Source organism: Trichosurus vulpecula, chromosome 4 (assembly GCF_011100635.1).
Source record: "Trichosurus vulpecula isolate mTriVul1 chromosome 4, mTriVul1.pri, whole genome shotgun sequence".
In the NCBI taxonomy this organism is placed as follows: domain Eukaryota; kingdom Metazoa; phylum Chordata; class Mammalia; order Diprotodontia; family Phalangeridae; genus Trichosurus; species Trichosurus vulpecula.
This window is the reverse complement of record NC_050576.1, coordinates 392,742,365-392,764,854: the sequence shown is the minus strand read 5'-3', so window position 1 is coordinate 392,764,854 and position 22,490 is coordinate 392,742,365. Positions and strand designations below refer to the sequence as shown.

Here is a 22,490-nt window from a genome sequence, read left to right as displayed (position 1 = left end):
TCTTTCTGATTCCTGATTCCATCATTCCAATCACAAGCTTCCTTTCCAGCTTTGTATCAACTGTAAACTTCATAAGCATATTATCTCTGTGTCTGTCCAAGTTGTTCATAAAAAATGTTAAGCAAAACAGGGCCTAGGACTGAGTCATGCAGCATCTCATTAGAATTCTTTTTCCAGGTTGACTTCCCCTTGTTAATCAACTATCTTTAGGCAGAATTGCTCAATCAAAAAGGAACCTAACAAACCTTGGGTCTACCCAACAGCACCATAATCCAGCTTTGTATGTCTTTGTCCCCAGTGATATTAAAGGAAATTTATCAAAAACTATAGAAATCCAGAAATGCTATGTCAGCCGCCCCCCTAATCTACTAGCCTCATAAATCTACAGAAAAGCGAAATGAGGTCAGTCTGGCTAATGCTGTTCCTAGTGAACCTATGCAATGTGTAACAGTTAACTCCTCCCTTCCTAAGCTTACTATAATCTCACTTAATTATAAATAATAATTATAACATATTATTATAGCTTATTATAAATTTTTATAGAGAGCACCATCAGGTTTGTGGTTTATACTTTTGGAGTCTGCCTTTTTTTTTTCTTTTTCTACAAATGAGGACAATTTTTGTTCATCTCCAGTCTTTTGTCACCACTCCTGTTTCCCATGATCAGTGAACGTGTCATGGAATGGGAGGGAGGGGAAGGGCTGGGAATCAGACCTGTCTTCTAGTGATCACTTCAGTGCTTTGCTGTGTTGTTGCTCAGTCTTTTCAGTCATATCTGACTCTTCATGACCCCGTTTGAGTTTTCTTGGCAAAGATACTGGAGTGGTTTGCCATTTCCCTCTCCAGCTCATTTTATAGATAAGAAAATTGATGTAAACAGGGTTAAATGACTTGCCCAAGGTCACACAGCTAGCAAGTATCTGGGGCAAGATTCAAATTCAGGCCTTCTAAAAAAATAAATTCAGGCCTTCTTGATCTACTCCATCTACTAAGCCAATTGACCCTCTTCTTATCTTATTCTGTCCTGTGCTTGAGCAACCTCTTAAGAGTGTTTATCCTGTCCTTTCTAGTTCGAAGTTCATTCTCCTTAGTGGAAACACAGAAAGGAAGTAATTGTTGAGTAATCTTGCCTTCTGGCATCAGTTAGCACCATACTGTCTTCCCCAAACAATGGTTCCTATCATTTCCTTGTTCACCCGCTTACTCCAAACAAGAACAGTGTGGTGCATTGGAAGGAGAGCTGGATTTGGAGTCAGAAGGTTGGATTCTGGCTGTTACAAGTTTTGACTTGGGGCAAGTTGCAACCTCCTGACCTCATTTGTAGAATGGAGGAGTTGGATTCAGTATTCTCTAAGATCCCTTCTAGCTATGAATCCTGGTATATATAAGCGTTAAATGTGTGCACATGTACATGCACATGCACGCCACCACCGACCCCTCACCCCACACCCCTACCTTTTTTGCAGGGATGATTTTTTGCGAGTCTCAGTTCAAGCTGAGCTTAATCATTCCTGACATCATTCTTCTGGGTTTGCATATTTTGTACTTGTTTTAGGTGCCTCTTCTTCAAGATTGTATATGTATTCTTTTAAAACCTGAGCTTACCTGCTATTTGTCAACAAGTCAACAAGCGTGTATTAAGCACCTATTATGTGCCAGGCACTACGCTAACCACTGGGAACACAAAGAAAGGCAAAAACAGTCCCTGCTCTCAAGAAGCTCACAGCCTGGTGGGAAAGACAACATATAAACAACAGTGCACAAATGAAATGATGCCAGAAAAATTGTGGATAATCTCAGAGGGAAGGCAGTAAGATTAAAGTGGACGGGGAAAGGTTTCTTTTTAAAAAAAAAATATAATTTTTTCCCCAATTACATGTTGAGTGAATGAATTTTTTAACATTTGGATTTTTTTGAAGCTGTGAGTTCAAAATTCTGTCTCTCCCACCCTCACTCCCCTCTCTACTCTTTGATAAGCAATCAGACAGAGGTTGTAAAACATTTCCATATTAGTCATTTTGTACAAGAAGACTCAAATTTTAAAAAAAAATGAAAGAAAAAATGAAAGTGAAAAATAGCATGCTTCAGTCTGTTTTCAAACAGCACCATTTCTTTGTCTGGAGGCAGATAGTATGCTTCATCCTTAGTCCTTTGGGATTGTGCTAGATCATCGTATTGCTGAGAATAGCTAAATCATTCAGAACTCTTCATCATACAATATTGCTGTTACTGTGTACAACATTCACTTGGTTCCGTTTACTTCACTTTGCATTAGTTCATGTAAGTCTTTCCAGATTTCTCTAAAAACATCCAGTTTGTCATTTCTTTTTTTTTTAGAAAATATTTTATTTTTCCCAAATTGCATGTTTAAACAATTTTTTAACATTTTAAAAATGTTTTGAGTTTCAAATTCTAATCCTTTCTGCTTCCCTTCTCCTTCCCCTTCCCGGGGTGGTAGGCAATCATATATAGCTTATACATGTGCAATCGTGTGAAATTTTTCAATAGTAGCCATTTTGTGCAGGAAGACACAAGTAAAAAAAATGAAAAAAGAAATAAAGTGAAAATAGTATGCTTTGGTCTGTATTCAGACAGTATCAGTTCTTTCTCTGGAGGCAGAGAGTATGCTTCATCAGGAGTCCTCTGGGATCGTCTTGGATCATTGTGTTGCTGAGAATAGCTAAGTCATTGACAATTCATTGTACAACATTGCTGTTACTGTGTACAATGTTCTCCTGGTTCTGCTGACTTCATTTTGCATCAGTTTGTGTAAGTCTTTGCAAGTTTTTTTCTGAAATGATCCTGCTTACCATTTTTTATACCACAATAATAGCTGAATCCATTTCTTTAGTAGCCACCTACTTCTAAGTCCCATTACAATATCACTTACAACCCTATAACATGACTGAACTTTTAGCTCCAAGGCTCCCAATAATCTCTTCATTGTTAAATTCTGCCGCCTTCCGCTTAGGCCTCATTGCCCTTGAGTTTTCTGTATCTTTTGACATTCTCCCAACCAACCCCTTTATGGCCTCTTTCCTTTTCCCTCCATATTCTACTCTCTTTTGGTTCTCCTTCAGCACTCTTCTGTCTCCTTTGCAGGAGAGATCATTGTCCATCCCTTGTACCTTTAGAGTTAGAGTATTACAAAGCTCTCTGTCCTGGGCTCTTTATTCTCTCTTTCCTTTTTTAAAAAGGTATATATATATATTTGTTGTTTATTTCTAGTTTTCAACATTCACTTCCATAAGATTTTGAGTTTTAAAATTTCTTCCCCTCCCTCTCCTCCCCCCTACCCAAGATGGCATGTAATTTAATATAGGTTCTATTTATACATTCGTATTAAACATATTTCCACGTTAGTCATGATCTAAGAAGAATTAGAACTAATAGGAGGAACCACAAGAAAGAAGAAACAAAACAAAACAACAAAAGAGAGCAAATAGTTTGCTTCCATCTGCATTAAGACTCCAGAGTTCTTTCTCTGAATGTGGACAGCATTTTCCATCATGAGTCTTTTGGAGTTGTCTCAAATCCTTGAATTTCTGGGAAGAGCTAAGTCTATCAAGGTCAGTTGTCATACAGTGTGGCTGATATTATGTACAATGTTCTCCTGGTTCTGTTCATTTTCCTCACCATCAGTTCATATACAGCTTGTCATGTCTTATAGCACAATAATATTTCATTACAATCATATACCATGGCTTATTTAGCCATTCCCAAATTATGGGGCATCCCTTTGATTCTTAGCCACCACAAAAACTGCTATAAATATTTTTGCACATATAGGTCCTTTTCCCTTTTGTTGGATGTCTTTGGGATATGGCCCTAGCAGTGGTATTGCTGGATCACAGGGTATGCTCAGTTTAATTGCTCTGTGGGCATAGTTCCAAATTGCTCTCCAGAATGGTTGGACCAATTCACAACTCCACCAACAGTGCATCAGTGTCTGGGAAAGGCTTCTTACAGAAAGTAGGACTTTATCTAAAACTTGAAGGAAGCCAGGAGGTAAAGATGAGGCAGAAGAGTATTTCAGGCAAGGGGAGCAACCAATGAAAACATCCAAAGTCAGGAGATAGTGTGTCTTCTGTGAGGAATGGAAGGAGGCCAGTGTTACTAGATTGCAGAGTAGGTGAAGGAGAGTAAAGTGTAAGAAGAGTGGAAAGTTAGGAAGGGGTCAAGTTATGAAGAGTTTTAGAAGCCAGAGGATTTTACATTTGGTCTTGAAGAACCCAGGAACCCATTGGAATATATTGAATAGAGAGATGGCATGGTGTAACCTCTACTTTAAGATCATTTTGACAACTGAGTGGAGGATGGACAAGAGTGGGGAAAGACTTGAAGCCAGGGAAGTAACCAGCAAACTATTGCAGTAGTCTAGGCATGAAGTGAAGTTAGACAAGGGTGACTGTGAGTGTCAGAGAGAAGGGGGAATTAGTTTTATAAAGGTGGAAATGACAGGATTTGGCAACTAATTGGATGCTGGGGATAAGAAAGCATGAGGAGTCTAGGTTGATACCTGGATTTCAAGCCCAGATGACTGGTCTCTTTAGAATCTTCCCCTATTTTCACCTATTTTTCCTTATTGACATTAGTCAAAGGCACATGGGTGGTAGTTAGTTTGGTTTTTTTTTTAATTTCTTCTTTCTTTTAATCTATATTTCCATTTAGAGCCTTTTTAATGCTAAAATCTTTTTAAAAATCCTTTCTCTTTAAAAAAAGACTTGTTTCATATATGTCTGACTATGCCCAATATTTCTTTACCAACACAGACTTAAACTTTTATTTCTTTTCCCAGTGAGCACTGATATATTTCCCCTTCTGTTGAAGAGTAACAAAAAGGTGTCAAGTATTGTAGGCTATTTAGCAGAAATGTATGAAATATGTGTGCTGATTCTTTGCAAGGCCACATTCATCATGGCCACTTTTCATGGGTCCACTGAGACTAATGCAGAACCAACACAGTCTCCAAGAGCAAATTTATGGCTACTTCTCTCGGGTTTGCCTTGATAGATGAGAAATCAGGGGAGGTTATGAAAGGAGTGAATTGTGGGCTGACTGAGAAAAAACCTGGTTCTCTGAAGGGATCCTGTCCATACTGGTAAACAAATGATTCTCTGTAAGCCTTCATTATTTTATTTTTTTGCCCCACCTTAATTTCCCACCTATAATAATGAGCTTTTCAAATAAAGGGCAGGGGGTTAGGAATGAGAAGACTGTGAGAGTCTGAAGCCCAAATCTGTTCTTGGGACCTGTGTGACCTTGGACAAGTTGCTTTACTTCACTGTTTTCTTACCTGAAAAACAAAAAAAGTTGGCATAAATGATCTCTAAATCCCTTCCAATTCTAAATCCTCTCAACCAAATTATCCCATATTCTACCATACATGTAGATTTGGTTTTAGTTGTCTTGAATTTCCAGTTGCTTTTCTTCTTTTTTGGTGGGGGGGGGGGTTTATTTAACTTAAACACCTAAGCAAGAACATACCTATAGACATAGTAGAACATAAAAAGAGAACTCAATATGAAGCCATGAATCTCCATTTCACACCACTTGCCTTTCTTAAAGTATATAATAAATTCTACATGTTACTGTAAGGGCAAGCAAAGTGGGACTTTTTTTTCTCTTTTTTTTGGAGGGGCGAAGGCAAGGCAATTGGGATTAAGTGACTTGCCCAAGGTCACACAGCTAGTAAGTGCGCCAAGTGTGTGAGGCCAGATTCGAACTTGGGTCCTCCTGACTCCAGGGCCAATGCTCTACTCACTGGGCCACCTAGCTGCCCCAAAGTGGGACTCTTGTTGTCTTTTGCTTTGGAGTGCTTCTCAGCACTAAGGCAATTGAATGCCTTTGATTGAGTCTTGCCTTTGTTTGTAGAAAGGCCCATACCCTTTTGCTGATTAGGTCAGGAGAGGTGTGAAATCCTTGAGAGGTGAGAAGCCCTCTGATCCTGAGGAGATGTATATGCACTTTCAGGTTAGCATTTTGTTTGGAGCTCACTCATTGGAAGAATTTTGGTGTAGAGACTCTGGGTAGCCACTAAGGAGCCCCCCAGCTTTGAAAACCCAGATGTTGGTACTTCTGTCTCTGATACCTGTGTATATATTGCTACGGTCAGACAATTAGAAGATTGTCTGTTGATTTGTGTTATTTGCTCTATTTATATAATTTCTGCTGGTAATTTCTGTTTGTATTTTCTCTGAAGTTCAGCATGCTGACTTTTCCCCCTGAACTAAGTGAATGATATATGTATGTTTAATTAAAGTGAGATTGTAAACCCCTTAAAGTTGCTTTACTTAGAAAATCAGATCAAAGAACCTATGCTGGCAGCCCTCCTGTGTGCTGGTGTTATTGGCTTACACAGCAAATAGCATTGTGGTCACAGTTACTTCCAAAACTGTCCTGCCTTTCTGTTTTTCTTTATGAACTTCCCTCTGTCCTCTATTTGCCTTTTAAACATCTATAGTTTCTCATTGGATTTCTTAATGTTCAATCTGCTGCAAACTCAAGAGTTTTGCTGGACTAATGTGGGAGCAGTGTAGTCTGTCTCCCCATTCAGATAGCCATCTTTGCTATATCCCACCTATATCTGGATTTTCCTAGGACAGTGTATTAACCTCTCAGAATTTAGTGAGTTGTGGCAGAGCTTGCTAGTTTCTGTTTGATACTTATGTATTAATGACCAATTCACTCTTCTGGATGGCATTTCCTTGGGAAATTATAAACTGCAGAATGTGAATTTCTAACTCTACAGTGCTTAACAAAAAAAAACAACAACAAAAAACCTGGATAAATGAAATGAGTGAATAACAAATAATTTATTAAATGCCTACGATGTGTCAAGCAGTGTGCTAAGGTCTGGGAGCTTATCTAGCCGTAATCCTGGAAACATTCCTAGGACCTCAGAGTTGGGAAAATTCCCCTGTGATGTGTGGACTCTTTTTGTCACTCTCTCTCCCATTCCAGTGGCCTAGAAGCTTTGATATTTTTCCTCCCTTGTTTAACCAAATTTTCTTTTCTCTCCTCTTTTTTCATTTTCTGCAGAGGCTTGTGGCAGTAAATCTGTCTATGATGGACCGGAGCAGGAAGAGTATTCAACATTCATCATCGATGACCCTCAGGAGACTTATAAAACACTAAAGCAAATCATAGCAGGTGTTGGAGCTTTAGAACAGGAGCACGCCCAATACAAAAGGGACAAATTCAAGAAGACAAAATATGGGAGCCAGTGAGTAGAAGATGATAGACCATTCTCTCTGCACCATTAATTCAATGTGTTTGTCTTGCATGATGCAATTTTGACAGGGATTGTAAGAAAGGAGAAATTCTAGGAAATAGTTTTATCTCGAGGCAGCCAGATGGCTCAGGGGATAGAGGACCAGGCCTGAAGTCAGGAAGACTTATCTTCCTGAGTTCAAATCTGGCCTCAGAAACTTACTAGCTGTGTAACCCTGGACAAGTCACTTAACCCCAATTGCCCTGCCTTTCCCCCTCCAAAAAAAAGTTACATCTCAGAATTTAATAGAAACCTTCCATATGAATCTGGACTGAGGTCAGGTTTGCCCCCAAACTCATTTTTTCTATCTGCCATCCTCAATGATTTCCCTTCCCCAATAACAATTGGAGGGAGTCCAGTAGATAAGGGACCAAATCACCCCAAGATGTTAGCAATTGAGACTCAGGAAAAGAGACCATCAATGTTAAATCCAATGAGGGAAAACACATAAAAGAGACTACTCTCTTGGAGGGCACCAGATTGAATGATGTAGGGAGGAATGTTAAAGAACCACAGATCTGGGTGTTGGTGCCCGACAGAATTTTATTTTGGTCCCTACCTAGGATTTACTTGGTATGAGGGAACTCCCAGTATGGACACTTCCTCCATTGATGCAGATTAACAACTCATCTATAGCTTAGCTCTGAGCAGTTAAGTGGCTATTTACATGGTTACACAGCTAGGAAGTGTGCATCTTCTTAACTTCATTCATCTTAAAGTTGTTTTATTGAGATTAATCTATGGAGCAGCTAGTGGTGAAGTGGATAGAATGGTGGCCCTGGAGGCAGGGGGATCTGAGTTCAAATCTGGCCTCAAACACTTAACTAGCTATATGACCCTGGGCAAGTCACTTTACAGAGAGAGAGAGAGAGAGAGAGAGAGAGAGAGAGAGATTGATTTATGGTTTATCTTAAAGGAAAGACAGACTACTGTAGTTGATAGAAGGCTGAGTTTGGAGTCAACAAGCCCCAGGTTTAAGTCCTGGTTGCTATTGACCAATGGCCAGTCACAACCTCCCAATGCCCCCAGAAAACTCTTTAAGACCATAAGTTACAAATTACCAAGGAAATTCCCTACAGTAATGCAATTTCTTCCCTACCTCCACAAATCCTAAACATTAGGGCTTGCAGTTTATTTAATATCATTTTTGTTGGTTTTGGTTTTCTTTGCCCTTGTGGCTTTTGAGTCTCAACTCTAGATTCTGTGACATGGATATTCATGGAGGATGCTGGTTAGGGGAATTTCTATTGTTTCTGTGCTTTTAGAGAATAGACTGTCCCTAACTTGGAGGCATTTTAGTGTGAGGGGATACTCCCAAGTAGTCAGGACATAGGTAGCAAACCTGTTCCCTCCCCAAGCAGCAGACATATTCACTCCTCACACAGACCAGCATCAGGAATAAACAAGGAATTTTGTATTATAATCATGGGATGATCAGTGTAGAATTACAAACCACCTTAGAAGTCACCTAGTTGAACTTCCTCAGTTTGGAGATGAAGAACTGAGGTTCTATGCAATGAAGCTACATGATTTACTTGCTCATAAAAAGGGGGCAGCAGGGTATTCCCTCTATTCCAGACTCCCACCTAATGTAGGGATCCTCCCTCTGTAATATCCCTGACAAGCAGTTATCCAGCCTTTGCCTGTGACTGGAGGTGGGAGGAGGTGGGCAGGCCATTTAAAAAATATCTCTAATTATTATTTTCTATAAATCTTTATGTTGAACCAAACTTTGTACCTTCTTTTACTTGTTGATATGAATATTTTGTTCTGTGGAGCTACATAGACTATGTCTAATTTCTCCTTTACCTGACAATCCTTTTAAATATTTGAAGACAGTGAATCCTAACAATGCAATACTTTTAAAAAAGTCTCTAGCTTTGGGGCTTCAATTTCTTTTTGACAGTGTCTCTGCTTTGGACTCACCCCTTCCTCCAGCATAGAACTCTCCCAAACCCCTTTTCAGATATTGCTTAGCAATAGTGACTGGTCTTACTCTTTTGGAATGTTTCTAAGTCCTCTAAATGGACTGAGATACCCCACCTCCACCAAGTCTTTTCTTCCTCAGGTAAAATGCCTCACGTTCCCTCATAGGATAGCCCCCCTTTTGCCAACCTGGGCAACTTCCTCTGGGCAAGTTTTAAATTTGGAGCTGTCCTGAGGAACAAAACCAAATATAACTTGTTTGTTTGTTTGTTTTGAGGCAGTCATGGTTAAGTGACTTGCCCAGTGCCACAAAGCTAGTAAATGTCTGAGACCACATTTGAACTCAGGTCCTCCTGACTCCAGGGCCAGTACACTATCCACTGTGCCCCTTAGCTGCCCCTGAGAAGTGAATGTAGTGCTTTAGAACTGGTCTTTAGTACTGAGTCCAGTGGCCTGTTCTCTCCCCAATTTGGTATACTCTGCTTAAGAGGACATTCATTAAAAGAAAACAAAACAAAGACCTCATTTAGATTAAGCTTGTGGTCAGCTAAAATCCCTGTCATTTTCACACAAATTGCTGTTACTCCACATTACCCCATCTTATATTTGATTTTTTGACGCCATTCACTCTAAATTTTAGCTTCTTGCCAATAAAGAGATGTATTAAGCTCATAATCCCACTCCCTCATTTTACAGATGAGAAAACCTAGAAATCTGTGTTCAGTGCTAATATCAGCTTTACTGTCAGAAAGCATTACTGAGCTCCCCAAGGTACAGGTTGTTTCCCAAGCGATATACAAGAAAAGCTGATTTTTTTTTCTCCGTGTTCATTACAGAGAACACCCCATCGGAGACAAGAGTTTCCAGAGTTACATTCGACAGCAATCTGAGATTTCTGCGCATTCCATTTAGAACTGAATGACCCGGGATGGAGCCGGAGGATTGGATGAGGGAAGCTGGGATCTTTGAAAAGGAAAACAAACAACGAAAGAGAACGCAAGCAAAGGGATCCATGCGTGGGAAAACGTGTAGATAGCAAGCCAAGCTTATGGACCTTTGAGACTTAAGAGTGTTCTTTCCTCTCTCCAAGAACAGTTGTAATAGTTGCTACGCACTTTATTCATCTGGTGTTTGCCAGGTGACCGAACTCTGCCTCCCTGGCATGTTTGTCATCATCATTTGAATTTGCCTCAGTCCCTTGGGAATCTAGAGATCAGTTCAATGATCACGATCGATCGTGTGGACGTCGTCTTGACAGCGCTCCAGCGGTCCACCGCCTTTGGGAAGCCAAGCCTGTTGCTGTGGACTTCATAGGCAGCAGTATTTTTAGAGCCGTGTATTTTTTTTTTGTTTGTTTGTTTCACGTGCAGTTTTGCTGCTCCCCTTTATTGTACAGTGCTTCACCCACCTGTGTAGTCCCTTAGGAAATGCTTTGTAACACTCCGCTTTTAACACATTCAGTGAAGTTAAGAAGATCCTTTCTTTAAAGTACCCTGTCATTGTGTAGTGGGTAGGGGACAGGCTGGAGAAAAGGGTCTTTTGTGGTGTTTTTTTTAAAGTTAGATTATCAGTTTTGTGGCTGTAACATGCAAACTTTCATAGAAATCCAGATCCAAATGGTACTTTTGGTATTTTTGAGATACAGAGTTTCTTCTGCAGATAACCTAACAGGGCCTGCAGCCTTTTTTGCCCAAGACAGTTCAGGGCCAACTTCAAAAATTCCATCAAGTGTCCTGGGGATAGAAAGTTACATGGAACTCCGATATCCCCTCCAAGTCTTTTACTGTGTCTGCCACAGCAGTGAGAGAGATCACCGTGGGACTGGTTGTTCTTGAAAGGGTCACTTTGCATAAGCTGTGAAGCATCAGCTGGTGGCTTCTGGTTTAAAGGGCACTGTCTTACTTCAGGCAAGGCCGGTGTGAGTGGACCAGTGCCTGTCAACTGGGGTTGGCACCAGGTTCCAGACTTAGAGCTACAGAGCTATTTTTTCCCCTGCTGAATGATATTTAAAACCAGATTCCATACTGTTGGCATCACTTTGGGGACTTGGGAGGAATTTTAAAAAAAAGATATATACATTTTCAAGCAGTTTTTATTAATGTTTTTAAAGACAGTTTTTTAAATGAACTCTTTGATAAAAAAAAATGTAATTCAGTGTTACAGCATTGGAGCCTATGATCATTAAATGGCCAATGGAGAGGTGCAGTGTGGCAGGGTTTTTTTTTTTTTTTTTAATAACAGATCTATGATTTCCTCCCAGAGAGGAATTTCCTCTACCAATGTAGATCAACACATTCTTTCCGAATTATAGTCTTAGAGAGCTGCCTGAGGCACAAATAGGGTTAAGTGACCTTAGAATCAGGGTCACACAGTCAACCCACATCAGAGATAGGACTCGAACCCAGGTCTTCCTTAATCCAAGGCCATCTCTCTAGCCACTGTGAGAGTGGCAGTAAAAAGGGACAATAAACTGTGTATCTCATTAATACCAATAAATGTTTTTGGAAGGGAAGAAATCAGATGATTGAAAAATATTTGATCTTTAGACTGCCAAAACTTTGTTCTGCCAGCTCCTAAGAAAGGTGTTTTGCCCTTGTCACCCTGAATCCTCTTCAGAGCCTTGGCCATGGTTTTTTTGGGCAGCTTTCACAGGGCAGCAGCTACAGATGCTTTGGGAGAAGGGGTTGATGAACAAGTCGGACCAGAATTAAAAAAAATGCAAGCAAAAACCTCTTCATCTTGCTATCAAGCCCATTTGCTAGAGCATTTAAAAGCCAGTTCGCAATGGGTTTGCAATGTGCTTATGTGGCTGGCTGGTTTTTGCAAAGCTCTGTTTTACTAGTATGGTGATGTTTACATCATAATTTCTCTCTGTTCTTGTTTGGAAATATTATAGCTCAGACTCTTAACCTAGATGGGGAAAAATGGTTATGTTCTTTGTCATCACAGAAATAATGGAGGGTGGGTAGTTGCAGAAAATCAAATTTGGGGCACACAGCAATTAGGCATCCAACTAAACTGCAATTTTTAACATGGGTTTATAACTTAATATTCTGTTTATAAAATACTAATGATCTGCGATGTATTTTACTTGCCAATTAAAACAAATGTTTTATTCTTTCTGAAAACAGGCTTTGGTTTTTCATTAGTGTTGCGTTGATGATTCTCTACACGTCGGGTGGTCTGGTCCTGAGGAAGTTAAGGTCTGAGAGAAGTAGATGCTGTTAGATGTCATCTGAGCAGTGAAAAGTGGACTTGGAAATTGATCTCAGGTGGAACCTCATTGAATGATCATTAAGCCCAAGGTATATTCCCTGTTGGTAGTATGGAGTAGAAGAACCTAGAATAGAAATTGAGAATCAACAGAATTATCCATGTTGCCAAATATTAGTCATCTTGAAAGATGGAAAGAAAGCAGGAGGCCACAAGAAGGAAGGTTGATGTGTACTTCAGATGAAGGATGGAACGGTGAGGTATGGATATGACTGGCACAGTAAGACACCACCACCCGTGTCATTAATGTCAACACAGTAACTGGGGACAGTGGTTAGTTCTGAGGAAAGGGAATGGACCCAAGACCAGAAAAGTTAAAGCAAAGGTGAGGTTGCTACAAAAGAAAGTATGTGAGCGGACTTGCCAATAGGAAGTAGATAGAAAATGGTAGTCAAAATGGAGCCAGGGTGTGTGATGAGGCTAACAGATAACCAATAATGGAGGTGAACAGAATGTTTGCACTGCTTTCTTTGATTCTTCCTTCATACACCGAGGGTCCTTCTCCCCACAATCAGTACATTTTTTAATAACCACCGCTATTTGAAGTTAGGTTCTTCAGAAGAGAAAGACAAATTGGAAAAGTTATTAAGATATGACATCAGAAAACGGCGTGAGTTTGTCTGGAAGTTTCAAAATGTGGGAAGGATAGATTCGTGGTTAGGGATGGAATTCACCTAAAGAGAGCCAGTAGATATTCATTTGCCTTTGGTTTTCCAAATCAGATCAAGAATTCTTTAAATTTAAAAAGGAGAGAGAGAGCAGACACATCTAACTGCCGAGTCATATGTCACAGAGAATAATATGGACAGCAAAGCAAGAAAATTATTAAGAGAAAGGACCAGTTATTCACAGGAGTCAATATCCAAGAAGAAAGCCAACAATAAAATATGAGATCCCAGACATATGAATAAATGTAAAAGTCTGAATGATGAACGAGGTGAACTGAAGACCTCAATTCAAGGAAGTATCCACATCACAGGGGTTAAGGGTCATGGCACCTGCGTGATCCGGAAAATCCACATAACACTTTTCAGTCCTCCCTTTGTACCAGAGAAGTAGTCTGAATTTTTTCTTTTTCTTTTATGGAGTGTTTACAGTACCTTATTGGTTGATATTATGTAATGTTATGCATATATTTTATGCATTTCTGAGTTTCTAAATTTTTCTGTGTCATCTGCTGGTCTTCATGCATCTTCTGTGGCTTCTACAAAACTCCCCCAAATTCCTATTTAATTGCTTATGCCAACCTACAATATAACAAAATTAATGGGGAAAGGTGTGGAAGGGATGACTATAAATTCAACTTCATAGGCTTTGTAAGTGTCTAGCAATTCAAGTGTCTAGTTATCAGCTCACTGGCAACTATACATGCTCAGGCTAGAGTTTTCACTAATACTCCTGGGCTCTATACCCTCATCCTGATATGTGGATATTTCAGTAACAATTCACAACTTGTGGCTCCTGGCTCCATCCCTTGTATTCCATTCTCTTCCCTCTTTAGCATTGCCCCAAAGAATTCACTCAATCTGTATTCAGACTAAAATATATTTATATGTTTTATTTCATTTATATGTAAATATATATTTTATTAATATTTATATATTTCCAAAGGCAACAAGCTCCAAAGGAATTGAACACACCTACTCCTAGTAAGACTGAATTTTCAACACTCTCCTTTGTCTTGCAGGGAATAGTGAGTCGGTTACATTCACCCCAAGGCATTTGTAGAAAAGCACTATCGAGTAATTTATTATTGCTAACAGAAGGGACTCCCATGTTTGACCACTGATTAACCCATCTATGTACCAGGAAGTTCCTGTATCCCCAATAACTGGTTTATTCAGCTTCATTTAGACAAGAAATATAAGGTTCACCTGATCATAATCAGTTTAGCACACTTCATCTAACCCGAACATGGAATGTTAGCAAACTTTCCTAATTCTAAAACCCTTGTGATTAAGGGAGGAGGGTCATAATTTAGGCCACCTGCTAATTGACTATCACTGGTGTTTGCCTGCCACTTAGTCCCTGTGAATATACCCATAATAACAACCAGACATAAGGGCAAAGACCAAAGCTCTATGCTCTCAATCAAAGTACTCATCCTACCATATCCACCCATGCTTAAGTCTGTGGGACTGAAGGGCTGGGGATGACTTGGAAATGATTCTTGATATCACCTTTGCATGGCTGTGAACAATAAAATGCCTGACTTGTGGTCCTTTGAGCACTTGTGCTCCTTCTCAGTACCTCAAGCCACGATCTCACAGGAATCTCAGTTTCAAAGTTACATTGGGGAGGGGGAATCATCTTGTTCTGGCACCCTCATTTTGCTGTTCTCAACAGAAACTGAACTTAATTCCTAGTAGAAGTGTCAAATGAATATTTGCTTGGCTCCATGACCCAGGAAGCTGTTAGATACTTCCGTTGGTTAGCCTGGATTTGCTTCTATCCAAACCATCTACAATCATGTGCTGGTAATATCTGCTCATGGAACTGAGACCACATATTAGGGATATCAATCAAAATGAAAAAACCATGCACCCCAAAAATGAATGTTCCAAAGAGCAAGCAAGGTGCTACATTTGCCTTTTTAGCAGTCTCATCAGACCGTGCAACTCTGTCTGATCCAGAGGGGTCTAAGACTAAGCTTTTACACTTAACCCTTGTGCCTTTCTTTAGTACCTAAAGATACATAAAATTATGGTGGGAGCCTGCCACCTTGATGGCTATACCTTATCCAAAAGAAAAATATCAGCTAAACGGGACAACAGAGTAATAAATGTGACTGTTCTTGGTGTCTGTTAGTTTATATTGCAGAGTGTCCCAGAAATCTTAGTGCAATGTTAAGTCTTAATAGCTTAATTGTGGACTGATGTACCTAGTACATAATTAAGTCGACTTAACTACAGCTCATGGATCAGCTATATAGGTGGTCTATTCCACTACATACCCATGTAATTTGGACAATATCCATTCTTAATCTGCTTGTTTTTTCTTGTGTGGTTAGACCAATCTCTTTTGAATGAATAAAAATTTCATTTAGAAAGCTCTGCAATGTCCTAAGACCTGGCACTGCTAGGACAATGTCATCATCAATCAGGGGTAGCTGGAAGACCTGACCAATCTACAGGGAGTTTCTGACACGTGTACTAGCTGTGTGACCTTGGGCAAGTCACTTAACCCCAATTGCCCTGCCCCTCCCCCCAAAAAACAAAAATGAAAAGACTGCAGAACTCAATAGAAACTTTGAAATTCAAATGCAAGAGTGAAGAGAGAAACTTAGGAAGGTATCTTCTGGACATTTGGTAGGGGTTATATAATGATGAGGGGCAGGTAGATGGTACAATGGATAGAACTTCTGGCCTAGAATCAGGAAGACCTGAGTTCAAATCCAGACTCAGATACTTAATAGATGTGTGACCCTGTGCAAGTCACTTAACCCTGTTTTCCTCAATTTCCTCATCTCCAAATCACTTCAAATCTTTGCCAAGTGAGCCCCAAATGGGATCATGAAGAGTCACAATTGAACAATGGCAACAAATACCATGATGAAATTTAAATATGGCGAGGAGGAGAGAAGAGTCTGTTCCAAACCCTGATGTCATTAGGCATCAAAGCAGCTGCTAAGTAACATAAACCAGAGGCCTGGGAATGGCTCCATTCTGATGTGATGAAAAAAGGAACACCTGAGCGAAGAAAAGAGAAAGGAGGTGGCAGGACTGCTTCTTATATTTGGACTAGTGATTCTGGAAAGCGGTTCAGAATTACACCCCCAAAGTCACTGAATTCTGCTTTTCCTTTGAGTCAGAAATACAATTACAAAGTCTGTGCCCAAAGAGAGATGAAAGGAGGGAAAGGAGTCATATATACAAAAATATTCATAGAACCACTTCATCATTATAACAAAGAACTGGAAGCTAAGCAGAGGAGCAACCTCAACAAAGTATGATGAATGAAATGGCATATTATTGCTCCATAAATAATAATGAAAGGAAAAGATTCAGAGAAACTTGAGAAGATGTGTATGAAGTAATTCAGAGTGAAATGAGCTAAACAGGGTGTATAATTTATCCAATGACTATAATTTGTTTAAAAAAAATTACAGTGAAAGACTTAAGTGTTTTGATCGATGAAAGGACCACCCAGGACTCCAGAGGGTAGATGACAGATAGATAATGAACTAGATGGGTAAGCTGAGGTTTGCTGGGACCATGAAATAGTGACACGTGGGACCCCCCTGAATAAATTCAATCTAAGCCTTCTTTCAGACAAAGAATAACAAGGTTTATTAAAGATCCACTGCATTGGCCAGACTCTTGAGGAATCTAAGCATTGGTATCACTAATGCAAGTGGGCAAGATTGAATCTGAGCATTTTCATGGAGGCAAGATGGATTTTATATACAGGAAGACTGTGGGAGGGATTAGGAGTGGCCAAGTAGTCTGGGGTAACTGGAGGACGGGTCTAGGGAGGATCTTGATGGGAGTGGCCAAGTAGTCTGGGGTGACTGGAGATCAACCACCTGGACAAAGAGAATAGGATCTAGACAGGATCAAGGGTGGGAAGTAGCCGGGGAGATCTGGAGGTAACAGACAATGAAGGGCTGGGCTAGGTTAGGGTAACAGAGAATTGGGAGACTGGGCTTCCGCAGTGAAAGGCCAGTTGAGAGGATTATAGCCTCAGGCTAATGCCAGAGACTTGATCAAGTGGGAAAATTCAAGGAGAGTTCAAGGTGGTGTCCAGAGACTGTACTCCCTCAGATAGAATGAGACATACAATTTCAGACATGGCCAATATGTGGATTTGTTTTGTAGGACTATTTGTAACAAGGGACAGTGCTTTTTGTGGAAGGAGCTGAAAGATAGTGCTGCTCTCTCCCCAAAAGAAAAGAAATAAAATTGTCATCAACATGATTTTTCATGAACAGACCAGAACAAAAGACATAAGCAAGACAGTTCTGGAAACTAATTACATGCTTTAAAAAACTACACGGTATATGTAATGTACACACTCACCATTTCAGACACAATTTTCTTTTTTCTGTTCTTTATGGAAATGTTCATGTTTGTTGTTTGTCAAGTATAGAATGACAAAAAGATACATTTTAAAAAGAAATATAATCACATTTATTTTTTGTGATGTTTGGTGCTTGCCATAACAAGTGCCTCCTGCCTCTCTTCTTGAAAATATTCGTGATAATGTTTGGAGCCTTTGACTTCCCTCATTTCTCACTCCAACCATAATTTTTTACTTTTAATTTTTTTTACTAATCTGAATCAGCTTACAATAATTGTTATATGAGTGATGTTTTTGATTCACTCATTTCTCTACCTCTAGTTGCTGAATTTAGGTTTTATTCCATGGCTAGTCTTCCCTCCCTACTGTGCCTTTGGGTCTAGTAGTCAGCCCTACCTGGTTATGCCTTTGGTCTCCTGGGCCTTACTACTGACTTGTACCTCCCAGAGTTATTAACCTTAATCTGTGAGATTCAAAAAGCTGGATCTTCAGGGCCTTTTTTGGCATTTTAGGACAGACAGTGCCAGAAATCTCAGGGTCTGGGTTGTCCTAGTCTGAGCGTGGCATCACAATGGTAGCCAATGTCCAGGGCCCCCCTATCCCCACCAGGCTTCTCCTTTCTGACCACCCTGACACTTTCTGATTATCACAAAGCTTTCTTAAGTGAGGCCTCTGCTTTTACTGCCTCTGGACAGAGAGCCTTACAGGCTGTGCACGTCCTGTCCCTGGTCATGCTGGTGCTCACTTTTCTTAAAGGGTATCCTTTCCTATTGCCTTTGAGTTTCTGGCCAAATTTTTGTGCTCTTCTGGGTTGGAAGAAGTCACGTACTGTAGTTTCTCATTATGCTTATCGAACATTATTCAGTCTAATACAGACTTCAGGGTTTTATTTTAATTTTTGTAGGCCTAGGTATGGTAGAGTTGAGTGACCTGTCCCCAATTCAGCAAGCCACCTTGGCAGGAAGCTCAATGCCTCTCTTTTCCTTCCTGAACTTTCCCTCCTTTCAGATGTAGCTGCTTTTTGTCTTCTTCTATAATGAGAATGTCAAGATTGACATAACCTGGTCCCTCCAGCTGCTGTGCTACTTTTTCATCAATGAGCCAGGAACCCACATTTAGAATACCAGCAGCTAATTTGATGTTTATAGATGTAGCTAGGCTGGGAGTCCTCGTTAAGTGGCAATTCTGGGAGGATCCTTCCTTTCAGAAGGAAAGGCTGGAATTTATTTAGACTCCTTTGAAATGTTGGTGAACTAACAAGTATTTGAGGGAGTGAAGGAGTTAATTCAGGTTTCCAAAGTAAATCACATGTGGATTTATCAATCATGCCACACAGCTTAATTAAATGGATAGTATGCAAATTATGTACCAGAATACAGAATTTTGACACATAAAGCTAGATTGTTTCTAAAACCTTTTTAAAATGCAGGATCCAAGTTCCTCATGAATTTCATTAAATCATTACCCAGTTACCATTGTGGCTTCAGATTCTAGTACTGGCAGTGCTATCTTCTCTCACCTGTTCAGGGTAAAAGAATAAAGCTTTTGCCCAAGTTATCCAAAATAGAGATGGTCAACAGAACATGTATATGAAGCCTCCATTCATAGCATTTATATTAACACTGTAGGTTCACCTATCATCTACATATGTAAATAGGAATCACCCCTATGAGTTACATTCTTCCAGTAATACTATACTACTATGAGTTGTGCAGGTACACACAAGACTAAGGAAAGGCACATGATGGGACTGAGGAGGCTGGAATGCGTTACCAACAAAAACAGCACAGGACAAGTAGCATTAAGGATATTATCAATTATCAAAGAGATTCATGAGACTGGAAGAAAAAGTGGTCTGGTCAACCAAAGAACAGCCCAAACACTTCATTGATATGCATGCAATATTGAGTTACTTAGAAGGCTCCTGGCACCTCTGTGATCCCCTTCATGGATTTATATGATGACACAAAAGTCACACAAGATGAGAAGATGTGGATGGGATGTGAGTTATACCTTTTGGGGAGAGTACCCCCATCAAGGAAATCACAGATCCATGGAAGTATAATTATTATAAAGCAGAGAGGTAACTGTAGGTACACTTTCAGGGTTATCAAAGTTATAACAACCATCAGTCAATTAATTAACAAGAATTCATTAAGCGTTTATTATATGTGCCAGGCACCATGTTGTGCCCTGGGGACACCAAACCAAAACATTAAAGTCTCTGCCTTCAGTATAATAGCCTGTGTTGCCATGGAGATGAGAGATGCTCGGAAGGATGTTATCCCAATTCCACCAGCCCACGCCAGCCCCTGCTGCAACCACAAACAGGGCAGACACTGAAGAAGCCACCACTCCCAAACCTCCAAAACCATGGAGGTCATGGGATCAGCTACTCAAGGAAAGGAAACGCAAAATGAGGCAGCAGCCCAGGTGCAAGCTCACCTAATTGCAGCTCCTGATAGATGGGCAAGGCTGCCATGACAGTGAGGCAGAGAAAAGAAAAATCCTGCCTTTCCCTGTCTCTCACTGGAGACCCATCTTACTGCCTGGAGAGCTGCTTCCAAGGGAGTTCAGCCAGACGCTATCTCCCTTTTAAAAGGTGATCAGCTCTTCCAACTCAGCAGCCAGTGAGGGATTGTTTTAGCATTTCAAATTGCAGACCCCCTAACTCACAAGACAGCCCCAGAGCTCCCATGTAAACAGGAAGGAATATCTGCACACACTCTGAGGGAGAGCTTGGATAAGCTCATTAATTTCCATAAGTAAATATAACATATATACAAAGTAAGTTCAAAGCAATAGAGGCACTACAGCTGGGGGCTTAAAAGGCCTCATGAGGAGATAGCCCCTGACCTCGAGTTTTGGATGAAGGCAAGGATGCTAAAAAATCATAACTCTAGAGCTGGAAGGGACCTCAAAGCCTACTGAGTCCAACTGCTTCATTCAAAGAACCTTGATTTACCCAAATTGCATAAGCATTAAGCTTGCAGAGGCAGGGATTGAACCCAGGACTTCTGACTCCGAAGCTTTGGCTATTTTCACTAGACCACACTGTCAGTTATCAACTTATCTGAAATGGAAAGAAGAGGAATAGGAGGTGACACAATCATGGATAAATCTTCAAGCCGAATAATTCACTCACTTGCTGGATAATTCAGTGTTGGTTATATTGTGGCTTAAGGCCAGAGTAACTTTTGACTTCAGTTCCTGTTTGAAGTGATGTCATAGGGGACACATAGCAACAAGCGGACCTCCCACTCTAACAGTAACTCTCCCAAGGTCCACTTCCCTAGAGAAGGGACCCAGAGGAGAGGTTTCCAAATCATGCTTCCAGTCTGAGGGTCATTGTTTTTTTTTTCAGAATCAACCTCCCCCTTTGACTTTTTCTTTCCCATGATCTAAAAAAAAAGAGAAAGAGAAACAAATCATGGAGAAGGAGACGGTACACAGGCGACACTGGCTTATCCCTGGGGTTCCACCTACTGCCATGGCCCCTGGGCTTCACAAAGTGGTCACTGAAGCATCTGAACTTCAGAGGAGCAAGAGTATTGGGGGATATCCCCCCACGGGAGAACCTGTGGCTCCCATTGAGAAACTGCTGCAGGAATTCGGTGAGAGAGGGCCCCGGGGCCCGAGACTTGCTTCAGGGAGAAGATTTTGGGGCCCTCATGCTGTAGGGATAAATGTTGCAAAGAAAGCCAGACAACTACCGTGTTTGAGGTCCTGTGTTACAGGTGCTAGTTGGGGGAGAGGGGATGGGAAGAAAATATACATATGGAAAAAATAGACATTTTGTGGGGGTTTCAGAAGTAGGCCCCATTTGAGGAAGCATCAGGGGATCTCTGATTTAGAACTTGAGGGTAACTTAGAGAGACATCATCAGATCCACCTCGATGTAATCTTTCCACTGTCTCACGTGCTTAGAGTAAGTTAAGTGGTACCATACATAAGAGCACTGGGCTTGGGGTCAGGAAGATCTAAATTCAAATCCAGTCTCAGAATCTTACTAGCTGTAACAAATCACTTAACATTTGTCTACTGCAGTTTCCTGATCTCCCAAGATTGTTGTGGGGCTCCAATGAGATAATAATTGTAAAGCCTCTCCCTTAGTGCCTGGCCATACATAATAAACGCAAGTATTTACTTGCTTCCTTGTTGCAGTTACAGTTAGACTTTCCACCAACACCACAATTGTGGTTTCTCCAGTTTTTTCAAGAGGTTTTATGAAAATTTTATAAACAGTAAACTTGCTTTAATTCACTCTAACTTTTAAAAATATACCACACATAGGATACTTCACCCTCTGCAGAATCAATATTATGGCTGACTCAAAAGGAGATTGAAGAACAAAAGATAGAAAAGATATCCAGGAAATGTGTGATCAGAAAAGAAAGTGGGCTGATCACAAAATGAGACTGAGAGAAAGGAAGGGACAGCTATAGAGGTACACATAAAATACTGAAACACTAAGAGAATATCCTCCATTGCTTTGGGTCAGTCCTTTATGGAAACCTGGACAAGCTTCACAGAGGCTTGGATGGGTTTTGACCTGAATGGGGGGGGGGGAACGTCCACATTAATGAGCTCAGATACCCACTGACTTTGAGGTGTGCCTTGAAAGGAAGGGGAGAGCTGGAAATAGCATTAAAAGCAAGCAACAATAGGGAGTCCTGGCTCTTGAAAAGGTTAGAGATCGCTCCAGTGTGTAGAGAGCAACAGTATGAATAATCTCCCTCACCTTGTTCTCTAAGACACACTAAGACATTGGCTGGATTACAAAAGATATAATCAAAAGAGCCAATTTGGAACTCAGAATCTTGTGGAAGTGAATGTTAAAAACTAAAAATAAACTAATTAATAACAAATTAATGAAATAACAAATAGCTAAGAAGTGCTGAAGGTATTTCTAAAAGAATGGTATTATTAAGACATCTCTAGAAATTAAATGCTTCAAAATCATTGAATCATGTCTTCTTCCCAGGGGCAAAACTGTATT

The 22,490-nt window shown here is 40.3% G+C and overlaps 2 protein-coding genes across 5 annotated transcripts in view; both read left to right on the top strand.

Annotated features, from left to right (window-relative positions):
• RASA3 (RAS p21 protein activator 3) overlaps positions 1–12,323 on the top strand; it is a 298,273-nt gene extending 285,950 nt beyond the window's left edge. The window contains exons 23-24 of one of the 2 annotated variants that reach the window (XM_036756651.1): positions 7,042–7,225; positions 10,036–12,323. In XM_036756651.1, the coding sequence (XP_036612546.1) occupies positions 7,042–7,225; positions 10,036–10,111 (260 nt within the window). In that variant the 3' untranslated portion in view covers positions 10,112–12,323. The remainder of the gene's footprint in view (positions 1–7,041; positions 7,226–10,035) is intronic. The other variant, XM_036756650.1, reaches the window with a different exon arrangement.
• An 8,395-nt stretch (positions 12,324–20,718) lies between these two features.
• Positions 20,719–22,490, top strand: part of C4H13orf46 (chromosome 4 C13orf46 homolog) — a 44,742-nt gene continuing 42,970 nt past the window's right edge. Inside the window, exon 1 of one of the 3 annotated variants that reach the window (XM_036753729.1) lies at positions 20,719–21,105. In XM_036753729.1, the coding sequence (XP_036609624.1) occupies positions 20,922–21,105 (184 nt within the window). In that variant the 5' untranslated portion in view covers positions 20,719–20,921. The remainder of the gene's footprint in view (positions 21,106–22,490) is intronic. The other 2 variants (XM_036753730.1, XM_036753731.1) reach the window with 2 other exon arrangements.